General features: G+C 45.3%; 1 protein-coding gene across 2 annotated transcripts in view; it reads right to left on the bottom strand.

Moving 5' to 3' along the window:
• LOC139546506 (mannosyl-oligosaccharide 1,2-alpha-mannosidase IB) overlaps positions 1 to 14,626 on the bottom strand; it is a 119,951-nt gene that overhangs the window by 44,957 nt on the left and 60,368 nt on the right. For both annotated transcript variants that reach the window (XM_071354953.1, XM_071354954.1), the window contains exon 6: positions 48 to 166. In XM_071354953.1, coding sequence (XP_071211054.1) covers positions 48 to 166 — 119 coding nt within the window. The remainder of the gene's footprint in view (positions 1 to 47; positions 167 to 14,626) is intronic.

Below are 14,626 nucleotides of genomic sequence, written 5' to 3'. Positions count from 1 at the left end.
GTTTTCACTACTGAAGTACAGAATCAAAGGTTTTGTGCTCTACTCACCACACTGAAGTCCAGGTTCTGCTCTATCCACTCTTGTCCGTCCTTGAACTCGTCGTGAAGTCCCATCATGTACAGGCTGTCTAAGGCGTCCACTATGGTGGCCCCCATCTGGGAATTACCTGGACAGAGGACACACAGGGTTAGGGTCTCATGTAACAAAAAATAATGCAACCAAAGGTCCTTATTACCATATATATCAGGGTTAGGGGTCAATTCCATTTAAATTCCAGTCAATTCAGGTAGTACAGTGAAATTCCAATTCTTATCAATAAAGAAAATTTAGAATTTTGATAATCTTCTGAATTGACTGGAATTTAAATGGAATTGACCCCAACCCTGATACACACAGTATGTGTGGCCCATGTCAAATGAATGAAACCCACACAGGGTTCTCCCCAGGATTTTTTAAACAAGGTGGTGCTGCAGAGTCCCGTGAAAGTGGGAGGCCTGGAACGTAGCAGATCTCCCCCAGTTCCTGCAATCTAGAGCAAAAAAACTATTAGGGCAGGGTTCCCAACTTTCACGACCCCCTTCCAGCATTGGGGAACACCCCGCGCCCCCCTTCCAGCATTGGGGAACATCCTGCACTCCCCATTTCTATTTATATGGGCACAAGCACTGTTCATGACAAACTGTTCACACCCCTCTTGTTGGCAGAGAGAAAATGTTGCCGTGTTAAAGCTAATTTTCTTGCCATTGTATACATTTTGCCATGTCTAATGTGTATTCATGTGATATTTGAGTGACTCAAACATTACAACAAATTATATGGGCAAAAGAACCTAGCTAAAAACATTATGAAGTTATAAATAGTTCTAAGGTATGCAATGACTGACATGACAAGAGGAAAACTCATGATGCACTACCCAATTCCCGAAATTGCCCCTTGTGCATTCTACGACAACAACTTTCAAGAGTACAGGGGTGCGCCCCACAGTTTGGGAACAACTGTATTAGGGTGTGGTGCCTGGCCTTAAATGATAACATAGAAATGTTTTAAATAGTGGCGCAGCGCCCCTCTTACATTCTTTGGGGAGAACTCCTGGGCCAAGAGTTTTTCCTTGTCAGGTCACATGGTCAGGGAACACTCCTGGTTTGTTGTATAACGTCCCCCTAAAAGTAAGAGGTGTTGTCCCCCTAAAAGTAAGAGGTGTTGTCCCCCTAAAAGTAAGAGGTGTTGTCCCCCTAAAAGTAGGAGGTGCTGTGCCACTACTGCGGGCGTGACTTTGGGCCCATGCACCAGAGATAGATGGAGATCCCATTTTAGCATAGACATTAAGGAGCGATCAGCCAATGATCAGAGTATCGCCTTCTTCAAATTGGGTTGCCTATGGTTTATAAATCTCTAGGATGCACCATGACTTTACAATTACCACTACTACCCACCTACCCCTGTCACTGTGAAGGCTGAATGAGTGAGAGGGAGAGCAGAGCAGCCCTCTCCTCTCTGGAATCTAGGGTAATCACTAGCTCACCTTCAATGGAGAGAGCGAGAGAGACGCCATTGCGGCTAGCAGGGATCTTCATTAAAACACGACCGACAGCCAAACCACTCACACTCCTCCCCTCCCTCAATGTGACCACAGGCCAAAGGAGTGATGCAGTCTGCCCAGGGTGGTGAGTGTGGGTCATTATAATTCACTTGAACAGCAAAGCTCTATCACTGTAGTTCTGTTTAATACCGCTGAAGCGGCCTTAGTTTAATACTACATCTTAATACTGCAGCTCAGTTTAATGTTACAGCTGTAATACTGTTGCTCTTTTTGATACATTTCTAGTACTATACCCACATCTCTGCATGCATTTCACTACAGCAAGTATTTCACTGCACCTTTAATACACGCTGTTAACTGTGTATGTGGCTTTGCTGGTGAACCCCTAATGAGGAGAGAACCAGCCAGGCTGTAGTTCTGCTGGAGCTGCAGTGTTATCACTACTGACAGCAGTCCTAAATCACTCTAAAAATACACCCACCGGTCTGGCTGGCTGAGGCTGAGACTCTGGCCTGCCTGGGATCTGGAAAGATTGGCCCTCCTGGAAGCAGAACAGACTCAATGCCCTTTGTCTCCCCAATTTCGATCTTGTCTCATCGCTGCAACTCCCCAACGGTCTCGGGAGGCGAAAGTTGAGTCATGCGTCCCCCAAAACATGACCCGCCAAACCGCCCTTCTTAACACCCGCCCGCTTAACCCAGAAGCCAGCTGCACCAATGTGTCGGAGGAAACACCATTCACCTGACAACAGTGTTCAGCCTGCAGGCGCCCGGCCTGCCACAAGGAGTCGCTAGGGCGCAATGAGCCAAGTAAAGCTCCCCCTGGCCAAACCCTCCCCTCACCCGGACAATGCTGGGTCAATTGTGTGCAGCACTATGGGACTCCCGGTCACGGCCGTTGTGATACAGCCCGGGATCAAACCCGGGTCTGTAGTGACGCCTCTAGCACTGAGATGCAGTGCCTTAGACCACTGTGCCACTCGGGTGGTGCATCATTTGGTGTTTTTGTTGACAGTGGTGGAAAACGCTGTCACAGGCGTCGCTCAAGAATCTCCCAAAAGAGTTCAATTGGGTTGAGATCTGAGACGGCCATGATGTATGGTTTACATGGTTTTCATTTCAACATCTTAATCCATCTAATCCCTCCCTCCATCTGTCCTCCATGCCTCCTATCATCCCTCTGTACTTGTCACTTCATCAGTCTTATCAACATCCACTTACAACCTTTCAAATTGGGCCAATCATATCAAATGAAGCTGGATTGGCATTTATACCTGGAAGTATTTAAAGATGCCAGACATTGTTAATCTGAAACAAATTGTCCTGGATAAGGTTTATTTGGGGAATAATCATAACAGCTACTTTCTTCCTCCCTACCCTCTCCTCTGCCAATTTCATTGGGTGACAGATTTCCTAGCGCTCCAGTAGAAATCCACACATGGCACGGAACGTGATGGCTTCATTATTCAGACTCATTTTCTCAGTCTAATAAACTGGCGGGTGAGTGTGTGTGTGAGGGGGGGAAATGGAGGGGGAGGGAGAGCTCCACTCAGACAGACCAGACCCTGGGCCCAGTGCAGAGGGAGTTTGAGGGAGAACCAGACAGCTACTGCGCTGAAGCTGAGACCGAGTCCATGCCAAAGCCTCCTCTCAGCCCCCTCTATCTAGCAATCTCTCCCACTCTGCTCTTTGACGCTCCCCTCTACACATTTTGCATTCTCCCTAACCCCTTCCTCTCACCTCTCTTGCATCCCTCCAACAGCTCACCCTCTCTGTTCCTCTTGAGTAAACAGCATGTGGGTCTGGCTTAATGATCAGTGTGGAGTAAGGGAAGCCAATCTCCTCATGGCCAACTCAGACCACGCTCTGCTCCTTCCGCCCACCACCAAATGACTGGCTCTGCACGGGAACATCTGCTGCTGCAGCATCTAGAGTATAATAACAATATAATATACAGTGGGGAGAACAAGTATTTGATACACTGCTGATTTTGCAGGTTTTCCTACTTACAAAGCATGTAGAGGTCTGTAATTTTTATCATAGGTACACTTCAACTGTGAGAGACGGAATCTAAAACAAAAATCCAGAAAATCACATTGTATGATTTTTAAGTAATTAATTTGCATTTTATTGCATGACATAAGTATTTGATCACCTACCAACCAGTAAGAATTCCGGCTCTCACAGACCTGTTAGTTTTTCTTTAAGAAGCCCTCCTGTTCTCCACTCATTACCTGTATTAACTGCACCTGTTTGAACTCGTTACCTGTATAAAAGACACCTGTCCACACACTCAATCAAACAGACTCCAACCTCTCCACAATGGCCAAGACCAGAGAGCTGTGTAAGGACATCAGGGGTAAAATTGTAGACCTGCACAAGGCTGGGATGGGCTACAGGACAATAGGCAAGCAGCTTGGTGAGAAGGCAACAACTGTTGGCGCAATTATTAGAAAATGGAAGAAGTTGAAGATGACAGTCAATCACCCTCGGTCTGGGGCTCCATGCAAGATCTCACCTCGTGGGGCATCAATGATCATGAGGAAGGTGAGGGATCAGCCCAGAACTACACGGCAGGACCTGGTCAATGACCTGAAGAGAGCTGGGACCACAGTCTCAAAGAAAACCATTAGTAACACACTACGCCGTCATGGATTAAAATCCTGCAGCGCATGCAAGGTCCCCCTGCTCAAGCCAGCGCATGTCCAGGCCCGTCTGAAGTTTGCCAATGACCATCTGGATGATCCAGAGGAGGAATGGGAGAAGATCATGTGGTCTGATGAGACAAAAATAGAGCTTTTTGGTCTAAACTCCACTCGCCCTGTTTGGAGGAAGAAGAAGGATGAGTACAACCCCAAGAACACCATCCCAACCGTGAAGCATGGAGGTAGAAACATCATTCTCTGGGGATGCTTTTCTGCAAAGGGGACAGGACGACTGCACCGTATTGAGGGGAGGATGGATGGGGCCATGTATCGCGAGATCTTGGCCAACAACCTCCTTCCCTCAGTAAGAGGATTGAAGATGGGTCGTGACTGGGTCTTCCAGCATGACAACGACCCGAAACATACAGCCAGGGCAACTAAGGAGTGGCTCCGTAAGAAGCATCTCAAGGTCCTGGAGTGGCCTAGCTAGTCTCCAGACCTGAACCCAATAGAAAATCTTTGGAGGGAGCTGAAAGTCCATATTGCCCAGCGACAGCCCCGAAACCTAAAGGATCTGGAGAAGGTCTGTATGGAGGAGTGGGCCAAAAAACCCTGCTGCAGTGTGTGCAAACCTGGTCAAGAACTACAGGAAACGTATGATCTCTGTAATTGCAAACCAAGGTTTCTGTACCAAATATGAAGTTCTGCTTTTCTGATGTATCAAATACTTATGTCATGCAATAAAATGCAAATTAATTACTTAAAAATCATACAATGTGATTTTCTGGATTTTTGTTTTAGATTCCGTCTCTCACAGTTGAAGTGTACCTATGATAAAAATTACAGACCTCTACATGCTTTGTAAGTAGGAAAACCTGCAAAATCGGCAGTGTATCAAATACTTGTTCTCCCCACTGTATATATATATATGTCATTTAGCAGACACTTTTACCAAAAGCGACTTAGTCATGCGTGCGTACATTTTACATATGGGTGGTTCTGGGAATCGAACCCACTACCCTGCCGTTACAAGCGCTAAGCTCTACCACCTGAGCTACAAAGGACCATCTGTCCATTGGCTGGCACCTATGAGCATCCCTGACTGGGCCTTCCACTGAGGACATGACCCTACATACACAGATTGACTGTAGGCGCCACACCATCACCACCAAGATGCTGGCCAAGCCAGAGACAATTCAGGCTCCCTCCCACTAAGAACACAACTGGTTATATACTAATGACTGGATTAAAGCTGTAAGTCATATCTCTCTTACCAAAGGGTTTGCTGTTAGCTCCACAGGACTACAACACCAGAGACTGTAAACAGAACACACTGGGTATGTTAACAACACAGAGGGCTTGATCGGAGTCTTGTTTGCCACTGTGTTTGAGATGACATTCAGCGCCCTGCCTTCTCAGTGGAGCTGGGAATACCAATAGGATTTACAAAGTTTTTTTCTGATTGTCTATTATTTACTGTTAACCTTAACTGGAGAGGCAAGATATCAACAATGACAAGAGGATGCCTGCTGGATGCCTTAAGCTGCAGTTACAATGCAATTTGCACGCAATTTTAGTTGCTTGGAACAGAGTTGCTTCTCGATTGCTCCATGAAACAACCAGCCTGCAACTAATAAACAACTTGATTGCATCCAATTGAAACTTCTCAACTTTGTGTAACTAGTTGCAAGCAACAGCCAATCAAAACTAATGCTTTTGTCACATGATCCATTCAAAGATTTGGGAAGTTGCCATGTCAACAAAACAGCTGTCAGTGCTGTGGAAACCGTGTTCAAGGTGGACAGAAGAGACATTATCCAAACTAGCACTGTATAAAGAAATACTGGAATCAGGGCTGGTACATGGTTTGGAAGTCAATGAATACAATTTCTGAAGTGAACCCAGACCTCTCTCTGACCAGTTTAAACATTGTTCAACATGTGCTGCGCTAGCAAGCATGCTTGTTAGCTCATTGCTAGCTACACTATATATAGACACAAAAGTATATGGACACCCGTTCAAATTAGTGGATTAGGCTATTTCAGACACACCTGTTGCTGACAGGTATAAAATCGAGCACACAGCCATACAATCTCCATAAATAAACATGGGCAGTAGAATGGCCGTACTGAAGAGCTCAGTGACTGTCAAAGTGGCACCGTCATAGAATGCCACCTTTCCAACAAGTCAGTTTGTCAAATTTCTGCCCTGCTAGAGCTGCCCCGGTCAACTGTAAGTGCTGTTATTGTGAAGTGAAACGTCTAGAAACAGCAATAGCTCAGCCGCGAAGAGGTAGGCCACACAAGCTCACAGAACGGGACCGCCGAGTGCTGAAGCGCGTAGCGTGTAAAATCGTCTGTCCTCAGTTGCAACACTCACTACAGAGTTCCAAACTGCCTCTGGAAGCAACGTCAGCACAAGAGCTGTTCGTTTTCATGGCCGAGCAGCCGCACACAAGCCTAGTCCCTTTAGTTCCAGTGAAGGGAAATCTTAACGCTACAGCACACAATGACATTCTAGATGATTCTGTGCTTCCAACTTTGTGACAACAGTTTGGGGAAGGCCCTTTGTTTCAGCATGACAATGACCTCGTGCACAAAGCGAGGACCATACAGAAATGGTTTGTCGAGATCGGTGTGGAAGAACTTGACTGGCCTGCACAGAGCCCTGACTTCAACCCCATCGAATACTTTTGGGATGAATTGGAACACCGACTGCGAGCCAGGCCTAATAGCCCAACATCAGTGCCCGACCTCACTAATGCTTGTGGCTGAATGGAAGCAAGTCCAGCCAGCAATATCCCAACACCTAGTGGAAAGCCTTCCCAGAAGAGTGGAGGCTGTTATAGCAGCAAAGGGGAGGACCAACTCCATATTAATGCCCATGATTTTGGAATGAGATGTTCGACGAGCCAGTGTCCACATACACTTCATGACCAAAAATATCTAGCGAGCTTGTGTTGGCAATTTCATTTTGTCTAGCTAGCTAAATTGTACAGACAGCATTTTGTCGAAATCAATCATTTGTGAAATCACGATGTAATGCAGCAGATGACATGGCGTGAGTTTAGAATTCTCACAATACCACAGAAGCAGCTTCAATTTGATTGGCTGCTGCATACAATTTTAATCGTGTTTGAGTTGCTTCATGTAACAGCAAAGCTGCTTTAGATCTCACCTGCAACCTGCAACTACAACAAAAAGTGTGTGAATGTTGCTTTGTGTAACTCCAGCCTTAGGTCTCAGAACATTACATTGGAGATTACATGGGATAAGTCATCTTCTTTCTTGCCAACAGTTCTTCTTGCATTCTATCATTTGATATTTTTAAGAGGAAGAACTATAACATGACTAATGTCCATGACTATTGCAGAGATCATGTGGGCTTTGCACCGCAAACCAAGGGAACAAACTGACTTCTGGCTGTTTTTTTGTGCGCTCCATCTCTCTACAAAAGCCTATGTAATATTCAATGTGTTATTTTAAGTGTTCCAGGCCCCTCACAGATTAACATATCTTGTGTAAACTTTCAACAAATGACTTCTATGGCTGAAGGGCAAGAGCAGCAACGTTTCTTGAAAGTTGGAATACACAAAGTCGGCCGACAAGAACTGTGTGTGGAGACTTCTGTGCATTCGGTACAGCAGCATAGCTGAAGAAAACAAAGGTCAACCAGATCCTTCAAACACCAGCGGTATGCAGGTACTTTAGGCAGTGTAAACGAATCACACAATCTGAGTACACCAAACCATCTGTCAAAAATTGAGATCAAGGAATTTGAGAAGGGGAAACCAGGGTAAATCTCTAGTGTGCTTTATCAAATAGCTGTACCAGGGACTATTGGAAATAAACAGGAAACACCAACATAAAAAGTGTCTTAATAAGGTGTTTGGCCACCACGAGCCAAAAGAGCTTCAATGGGCCTGGACATAGATTCTACAAGTGTCTGGAACTCTATTGGAGGGATGCAACACCATTCTTCAACAAGAAATTCCATAATTTTGTGTTTTTTTGTTGGTGGTGTAAAAGGCGCCGCTCCAAAACCTCCCACAAGTGTTCAATTGAGTTGAGATCTGAGACAGCTATGACGTATGGTTTAAATCGTTTTCATGCGCATCAAATCCTTTGGTGACCACTCATGCCCTGTGGATGGGGGCATAGCCATGGTAGCCAAAATAATGGGCACATGGTCCTGCCCTAAGCCTGAGGGGATGTTAATTACTTAGGAATTGCTCAGGAACTACACCTGTGTGGAAGCATCTGTTTTTAATATACTTTGTATACCTCATTCAAGTGTTTCCTTTATTTTGGCAGTTACCTGTATTCTACAGCTATTTTAGGGCTGTTGCTGTTTTATTAGTAACGGGTACAATGAACTCTTCAGCTATTTTTTTTGTCATGTTTTGATATAGGCTAATCCATTCACTGAAGCAGGAAGACTAGGCCTGTACTTTGAGTTGGCAATACTTCTTATACATCCATGTAGGGCTGTAGGCACCAAAACCCTTGACACAGTAAGATGGGAAAATGATTTCTGACACTCTTTCATCTTTTCCCTTTTTTCAGTTTAACCTAGTACTTATACGCACTGGGGTTAACCCTGAACTCAATGAAATGTGTGGGCTGAGATTCTTGATTTAAATGACGTGTGTGTGTGTGTGTGTGTGTGTGAGAGTGGGAGAGAATGGAAGTGTGTATGTGCGCAGCTGCTGACAGACTTTTCACACCCGGAGAACATCCATTCTCACATCCAGTCTCTCAGCGTAGGCTTCTAGCCTGGGTGATAACTAAACCTGCAGAAGATGCAACCACTCAGAATTGAGGAGAACAATTATCTCCGACCTAGGACACGCCAACATTTATTTCATTACAAAGGAGAGGTGCTCCCCCTTCCTAACTCGGTCGGCGCCTGCCTAAAACAGCTTGGCTTTTTGATTTCTATGGAGAAATTTTGAGCTTGTCTCTTCTCAATGTCGCCATCTTTCCATATTTATCTCTCCCTCTTCCTCTCCCCACCATGGCCCATCTCCAGAGGGACAGTGTGATGAGGCTGTGGGCTGTGGGACCTGCCAGTCACTATATACGGCCTGATGAATATTTACTGAGCTACAGCACTTTGATGAAATTGTGGAGCAGTGAATGTGAGCGAGGCCTCGTTTTAGGGACACCTACACTGTGGTGAGCAGCAGATGTTCTTCCTTCCTCCTCCCCAGGGTCTCACTCTGCATGATGGGTCTTCTCAACGTGACGTCCTGTACCATTATTAAGCGTTCCCCCTTCCAGTCATTAGTACAAATATTAATATTTATAGAAGATGTTAACAACTCCAGAGCTGCAGAGTTGTGAGGAACTGGCTCCTGAGTGGCCCATCCAATAGCGTTACTCCTAAGAACAGTTTCTCGTCATAAATGTGATGTTTTGTCAAACAAAGGGGGGAGCTCATTTTGTGCTCCTTTTTAGGCTGTCATTAAAGTGGATTGTTCAAAAGAGTTCTAACTTTCTCCTTATCCCTTTTTCCTCTTGTGTTTGAGGGGCTTATATGCATTCCTAACAGACTCAGAAGAGGGAAAATCAGTTTGCTTTCCTGCCTGCCGTCCAATTTGGCACCAGCCTGCCTGTTAAAAGTTGAATCAGAATGTAACGCTGGGAATATTGGAAAAGGGGAGAGCTGGAGCAGCTGAGAGGGAAATGTGACAACATCCTGTTGGGAGGGACTCGGAGCTAGCTTCAGTCTCTGCAATTGTTCCCTAGCCCGTATATAGTGTACTACTTTTGACCAGAGCCCATAGGGCAAACCAGTAGTGCGCTATATAGGGAATAGTGGGCCATTATGGACGCAGTCTCTCGTCTCACCGGGTCTCTAACGCTGCCAGCAGGTCCAGGCCAACCTCAACTTCAGCACTGAGAGAAATAAATAAATACTATAAAGCAACTGGTTATTAAATCAGGGCGACATGCAACAATTCCTCCCTAAACATCCTCTCTGAGGGCCAGGAGGATTTAGACTACACCAAGGACAGAGCCCATGTAACACACTGTACGGTACAGGACATATGTGCCAAACAGAGAGGTGTTTACTACTGGCACAGTACTCACTACTGTGCACTGCTGCACTAATGCATATGGATTGATAAGATATATCACAAACACACACATAAACATGCAAACAAACCAACACTGGAGACTAGAAATGTTGTGCTGGCTTATTGGAGGTGTTCGCTCATTTCAGTGTCGGGTATTGACTGGGGAGTTTCTCAGCACTTAGAGAAAACGAGATACAGGCTGACTCTAACCTGACTCATCAGGCTGAGCCTCATCTCTTCATCTTTCTTTCTCCCGCACTTCCTCAAGCTGAAATCAGTGTCTCTGGCCCCTCCAGCTGTCATTATAAAGTCATCACCACCACATCATCCCTCCCCACTCAGGATTCATCCACTACCACAGTTAAAGCATCCATCCCAGTGATCCCACAGCACAAGCCCAGCCCAGCCGGCCTGGGAAGCTTTAAGACTAACGTCGCCACTGCTGTATCATTTCCCACAAGAGCAGCGACATGCTCCCTCGCTCTCTCTCCAACACGGTCGTCCAACAAGGAAATTACTGTTCATTAGGAGGATATTAGCCACCCGGGGAGCACAGTTCGACAACCAGCAGAAGAGTATGTGTGTAATTGGAGATGTTATCAGAGCTCCGACAGGGGGGCTAATGGGAATGGGAATATTGTAATGAGCTTATAAATATTGGGGCTGAGATGAGGATATAACCCTGGGGGAGGGACTTAGTCTTGTCAATCCCACGTCCCACGAGGCGTGATTGGAGGAATCCAACTCTGTCATAATAGAGCTCCCCAGCTTGTAGTCCTAAAAAACAGAAATGAGTTACCTCTGGTTCGTTCAGCCATTCATATGGAGTTTTGGGATAAACGCCGAAAATAAGGTCTGAGGTAAACACAGGCTTAGGAGATCTTACATGTTTTGTTCAATGAGATAAAATGCTTTAAAATTCACAAAAAGTGAAATTAGCTGATGAAGATGATCTCATAGAACAAAACGTATCAAACCTCCTAAGCCTGTGTTTACCACAGACCTTTTTGGCATTTATTTAAATACAGATACATTTATTTCCCCATTGGCTTTGAATGAGCCATTGCGTAGTTAATGCCTACAAAAACACTGCTTTCTATAGCTGCTCATGTTTAGAGCCACTGAAGGAATCATTTAGAACGCCAAAGTGGTATTACATCCTATGTTGCTCTGTGATCCCTCCCTCAACCATCCTTGCTTTGGACCTAACTGGAGTGCATTATTTTCTCAGGTTGCTTCTTATGAACCATCCCTGTGTATTTTCCAGAGGTGTTCCATACATTACCACTTGTGATTTCTACTCTGATCTTGTCACCAGTGAACACAAACTGACATACACACCTCCCTCTCCTCCAGCCTCATATGGCTGCATATTCCCTCCACATTGCTCTCTCCTCATCTTCCCCTTCATGTTTCTCTCCATCTCCCTCGACTCCTTTAACTCAGCACCTCCCTCTTCTCTATCCCTCTTTTTCCCCCTGTTCTCTCCTCACCCTACCCTCTGGACAGAGATGGTATGTGTACTCTCTCAGTGAGTCTCAGACATCTGGGTTCTGAATGATCCTATTTGGTTCTTCATCCCATTATCAGACATCCACTGCTAGGTTTCTCCACATCTCCTCTCCTCCGCCCAACGTGCGTTAATCAGAACTCTCCCACGGGCGTGTTGCCATGGCGCCATTTCACAGCCCTTCCCAGAATGCTCCAATGTGCTATTCTGCCCTGGGAAACGACCATATGAAGACATGACCTACATGCTAAAAAACAACCAACTGACTAACTAACTAACGACCTGCAAACTGAGGAAGGAAGAGGAGCTATCGACCACGGGATGGCTCCAAATGTATGATCCTATTATCTAATAAATCTGTAATAACTAATCTTATTACCTAATCAATTCACTCATCCTCCCCTGCAGGACTGTTGAGTGGAAAGCAAAGTGCTAACAGCTAGGCTAGCAGGTTTGTAGTGTATTACAGAGAAACAAAGCACTGAAGGCTAGCAGGTCAGTAGAGTGTCAATTGATTAGCAGGCCTGGGGCTCAAAGCCTGTTTAATCTGCATATTGGGGTCTGAGGGAAGACACAGATAATCCATTACATTGACCAGATACTTCATTGGCCGCTCTAACAATGAAAACACATTTCTTTAAAAAATGGAAGGCAGTCAGGAAGAGGCAAGATCAGGTGGGACCATTCTAGGCAATGGGAGGGCAGAAACGAGTGTAATAACGGGCACAACTCCAACATAAGTGTTTATTCTCAAACTTGCTGGGATGTCACGTGTCCTATTTATATCAGTGCACTCGTAAGCATTACAAAACTTCTATTTGAGCAAATAAGCCATCCGATTTTTTTGTTAACCAAATTCGACACTTGCTCATTGACCTCCATACAAAGATTCCTTGCTTGGTGAGCGAAAAACAAACGCAACCTGCTGGAGAAGACAGATTTTGGGCCCAGTTATTCCTGTCGCTTCGCCTCTGCCTCTCTGGGGAAGACCAGGCGTCCAAACAAACCTGAACTCAGCTGCCCCTTTAATCACTATGGCAACTGCTCTCTGAGCTGAGCAGAGTAGGGAGCCAGAGGGTGGGGCTGGAGGGAGAGATCCTTTCTGGAAGACAACCTGGATTCTACTGTGTGAGGGTAATACAAAGTGAGCCCTGCTATGCTGTCTGGGGTTGTAGGAAGGACAGGCAGGTGTCCATATCATGTCTCATTTCTCATCCTATCCCACAATTCAGCAGGCCTTTAGACAGTGCTTACCAATAGTACCGTTCTTGAGGGAGCAACTTATTGGAATGAGATCCAGCCCTGGTTGCATAATATCCTCAGGAGTGGGATCTCCTGGGCTTGGTCATAGAACCATCAACATCCAGGCAATGCAAGCAGACACGCTTTTACAAAAACACTACATAAGGACTGCATAGATGAGCTAGGAGATCCTAAGTGCACTGAAAACACTCCCAATCCAATTGGAGTCAAATGTCACCATAAACGTCACTTTATTAAAAAAATAACATATCTTTATCTGACCACATCAATGCCGTTAATGTTGATAAACCTGAGGTGGTTATTGACATTGTGTGTATTGTCTGCCTGGCCTGGCCCTGCCGTGGGACTGCTAGGCCAGTGGTGTGGCTTTCAGTCCAGTTTACAGTGCGGATCAATGTAACCCGACCCTGTGCTCCCCAGAGGGCAGTTTCCTGTAAACACCAGAGAGTCCGTCAGTGTGTTTAAAGATCAGAGCCTTGTCAGTCTGCTCTCCACCCATCCACAGTAAACAGAACGACCCTCTTTCGCTGCTCTTCTCTCTGTGACAGATGGATGACCACAATTACAGGTCAAACACTTTCCAACTGAATCCATGCTCAGGTCAATGGGACTGACAGAGACTATGATCCCGTTATGTGAGTGGGCCAGACAGTGAGGGATATGACTATGGACTGACCACAGAGAAATGACACTGCTCCTAAAAGCAGTCAGTTAGCCAACCACAGGTAGGTTCAACTACATCATCCACCACAAGGTAAGAACTATGCCCACAGAAAGACTATATACAGGACTGTCTAGGGCCGGTTTCCAAGACAAAGATTAATCATAGTCTTGGACTAAAAAGCATGTTCAAGTGGAGAATTTCTGTTGAAATAGCTTTTTAGTCTAGGAATAACCTTGTGTCCGGGAAACCTGCCCATACTGTCCTGCTGAAGGCGTCCTGGTTGTGTGTCATAGGACCATAGTCCGAGGACTGCAGTTCTGCTGCTGGACCTCATCCCACGTTAGCATACAGTGCATTGGGAAAGTATTCAAACGCCTTGAGAGCAAAAAAATAAATACATTGAAATAGAAAAATAACACGTGGAATAAATCCACAATGAGTAATGATAACTTGGCTATATACACGGGGTACCAGTACCAAGTTGACGTGCAAGGGTACGAGGTCATTGTATACATATACAGTGCTTTCTGAAAATATTCAGACCCCTTGACTTTTTCCACATTTTGTTACGTTGCATCCTTACTCTAAAAATCTACACACAATACCCCATAATGACAAAGCAAAAACCGGCTTAAAATGTTTGTAATTTATAAAAAATATAAATTAAATATAATTTACTTAAGTATTCAGACCCTTTACTCAGTACTTAACAAAAAAGTTAAATACAACCTTTATTTAACTAGGCAGGTCAGTTAAGAACAAATTCTTATTTACAATGACACCCTACCTGTACAACGCTGGGCCAATTGTGCACCGCCCTATGGGACTCCCAATCACGGCTGATGTGATACAACCTGGAATCAAACCAGGGACTGTAGTGATGCCTCTTGCACTGAGATGCAGTGCCTTAGACCGCTGCTCCA

This window comes from Salvelinus alpinus, chromosome 20, assembly GCF_045679555.1.
Source record: "Salvelinus alpinus chromosome 20, SLU_Salpinus.1, whole genome shotgun sequence".
In the NCBI taxonomy this organism is placed as follows: domain Eukaryota; kingdom Metazoa; phylum Chordata; class Actinopteri; order Salmoniformes; family Salmonidae; genus Salvelinus; species Salvelinus alpinus.
This window is presented reverse-complemented; position numbering and strand designations above follow the sequence as displayed.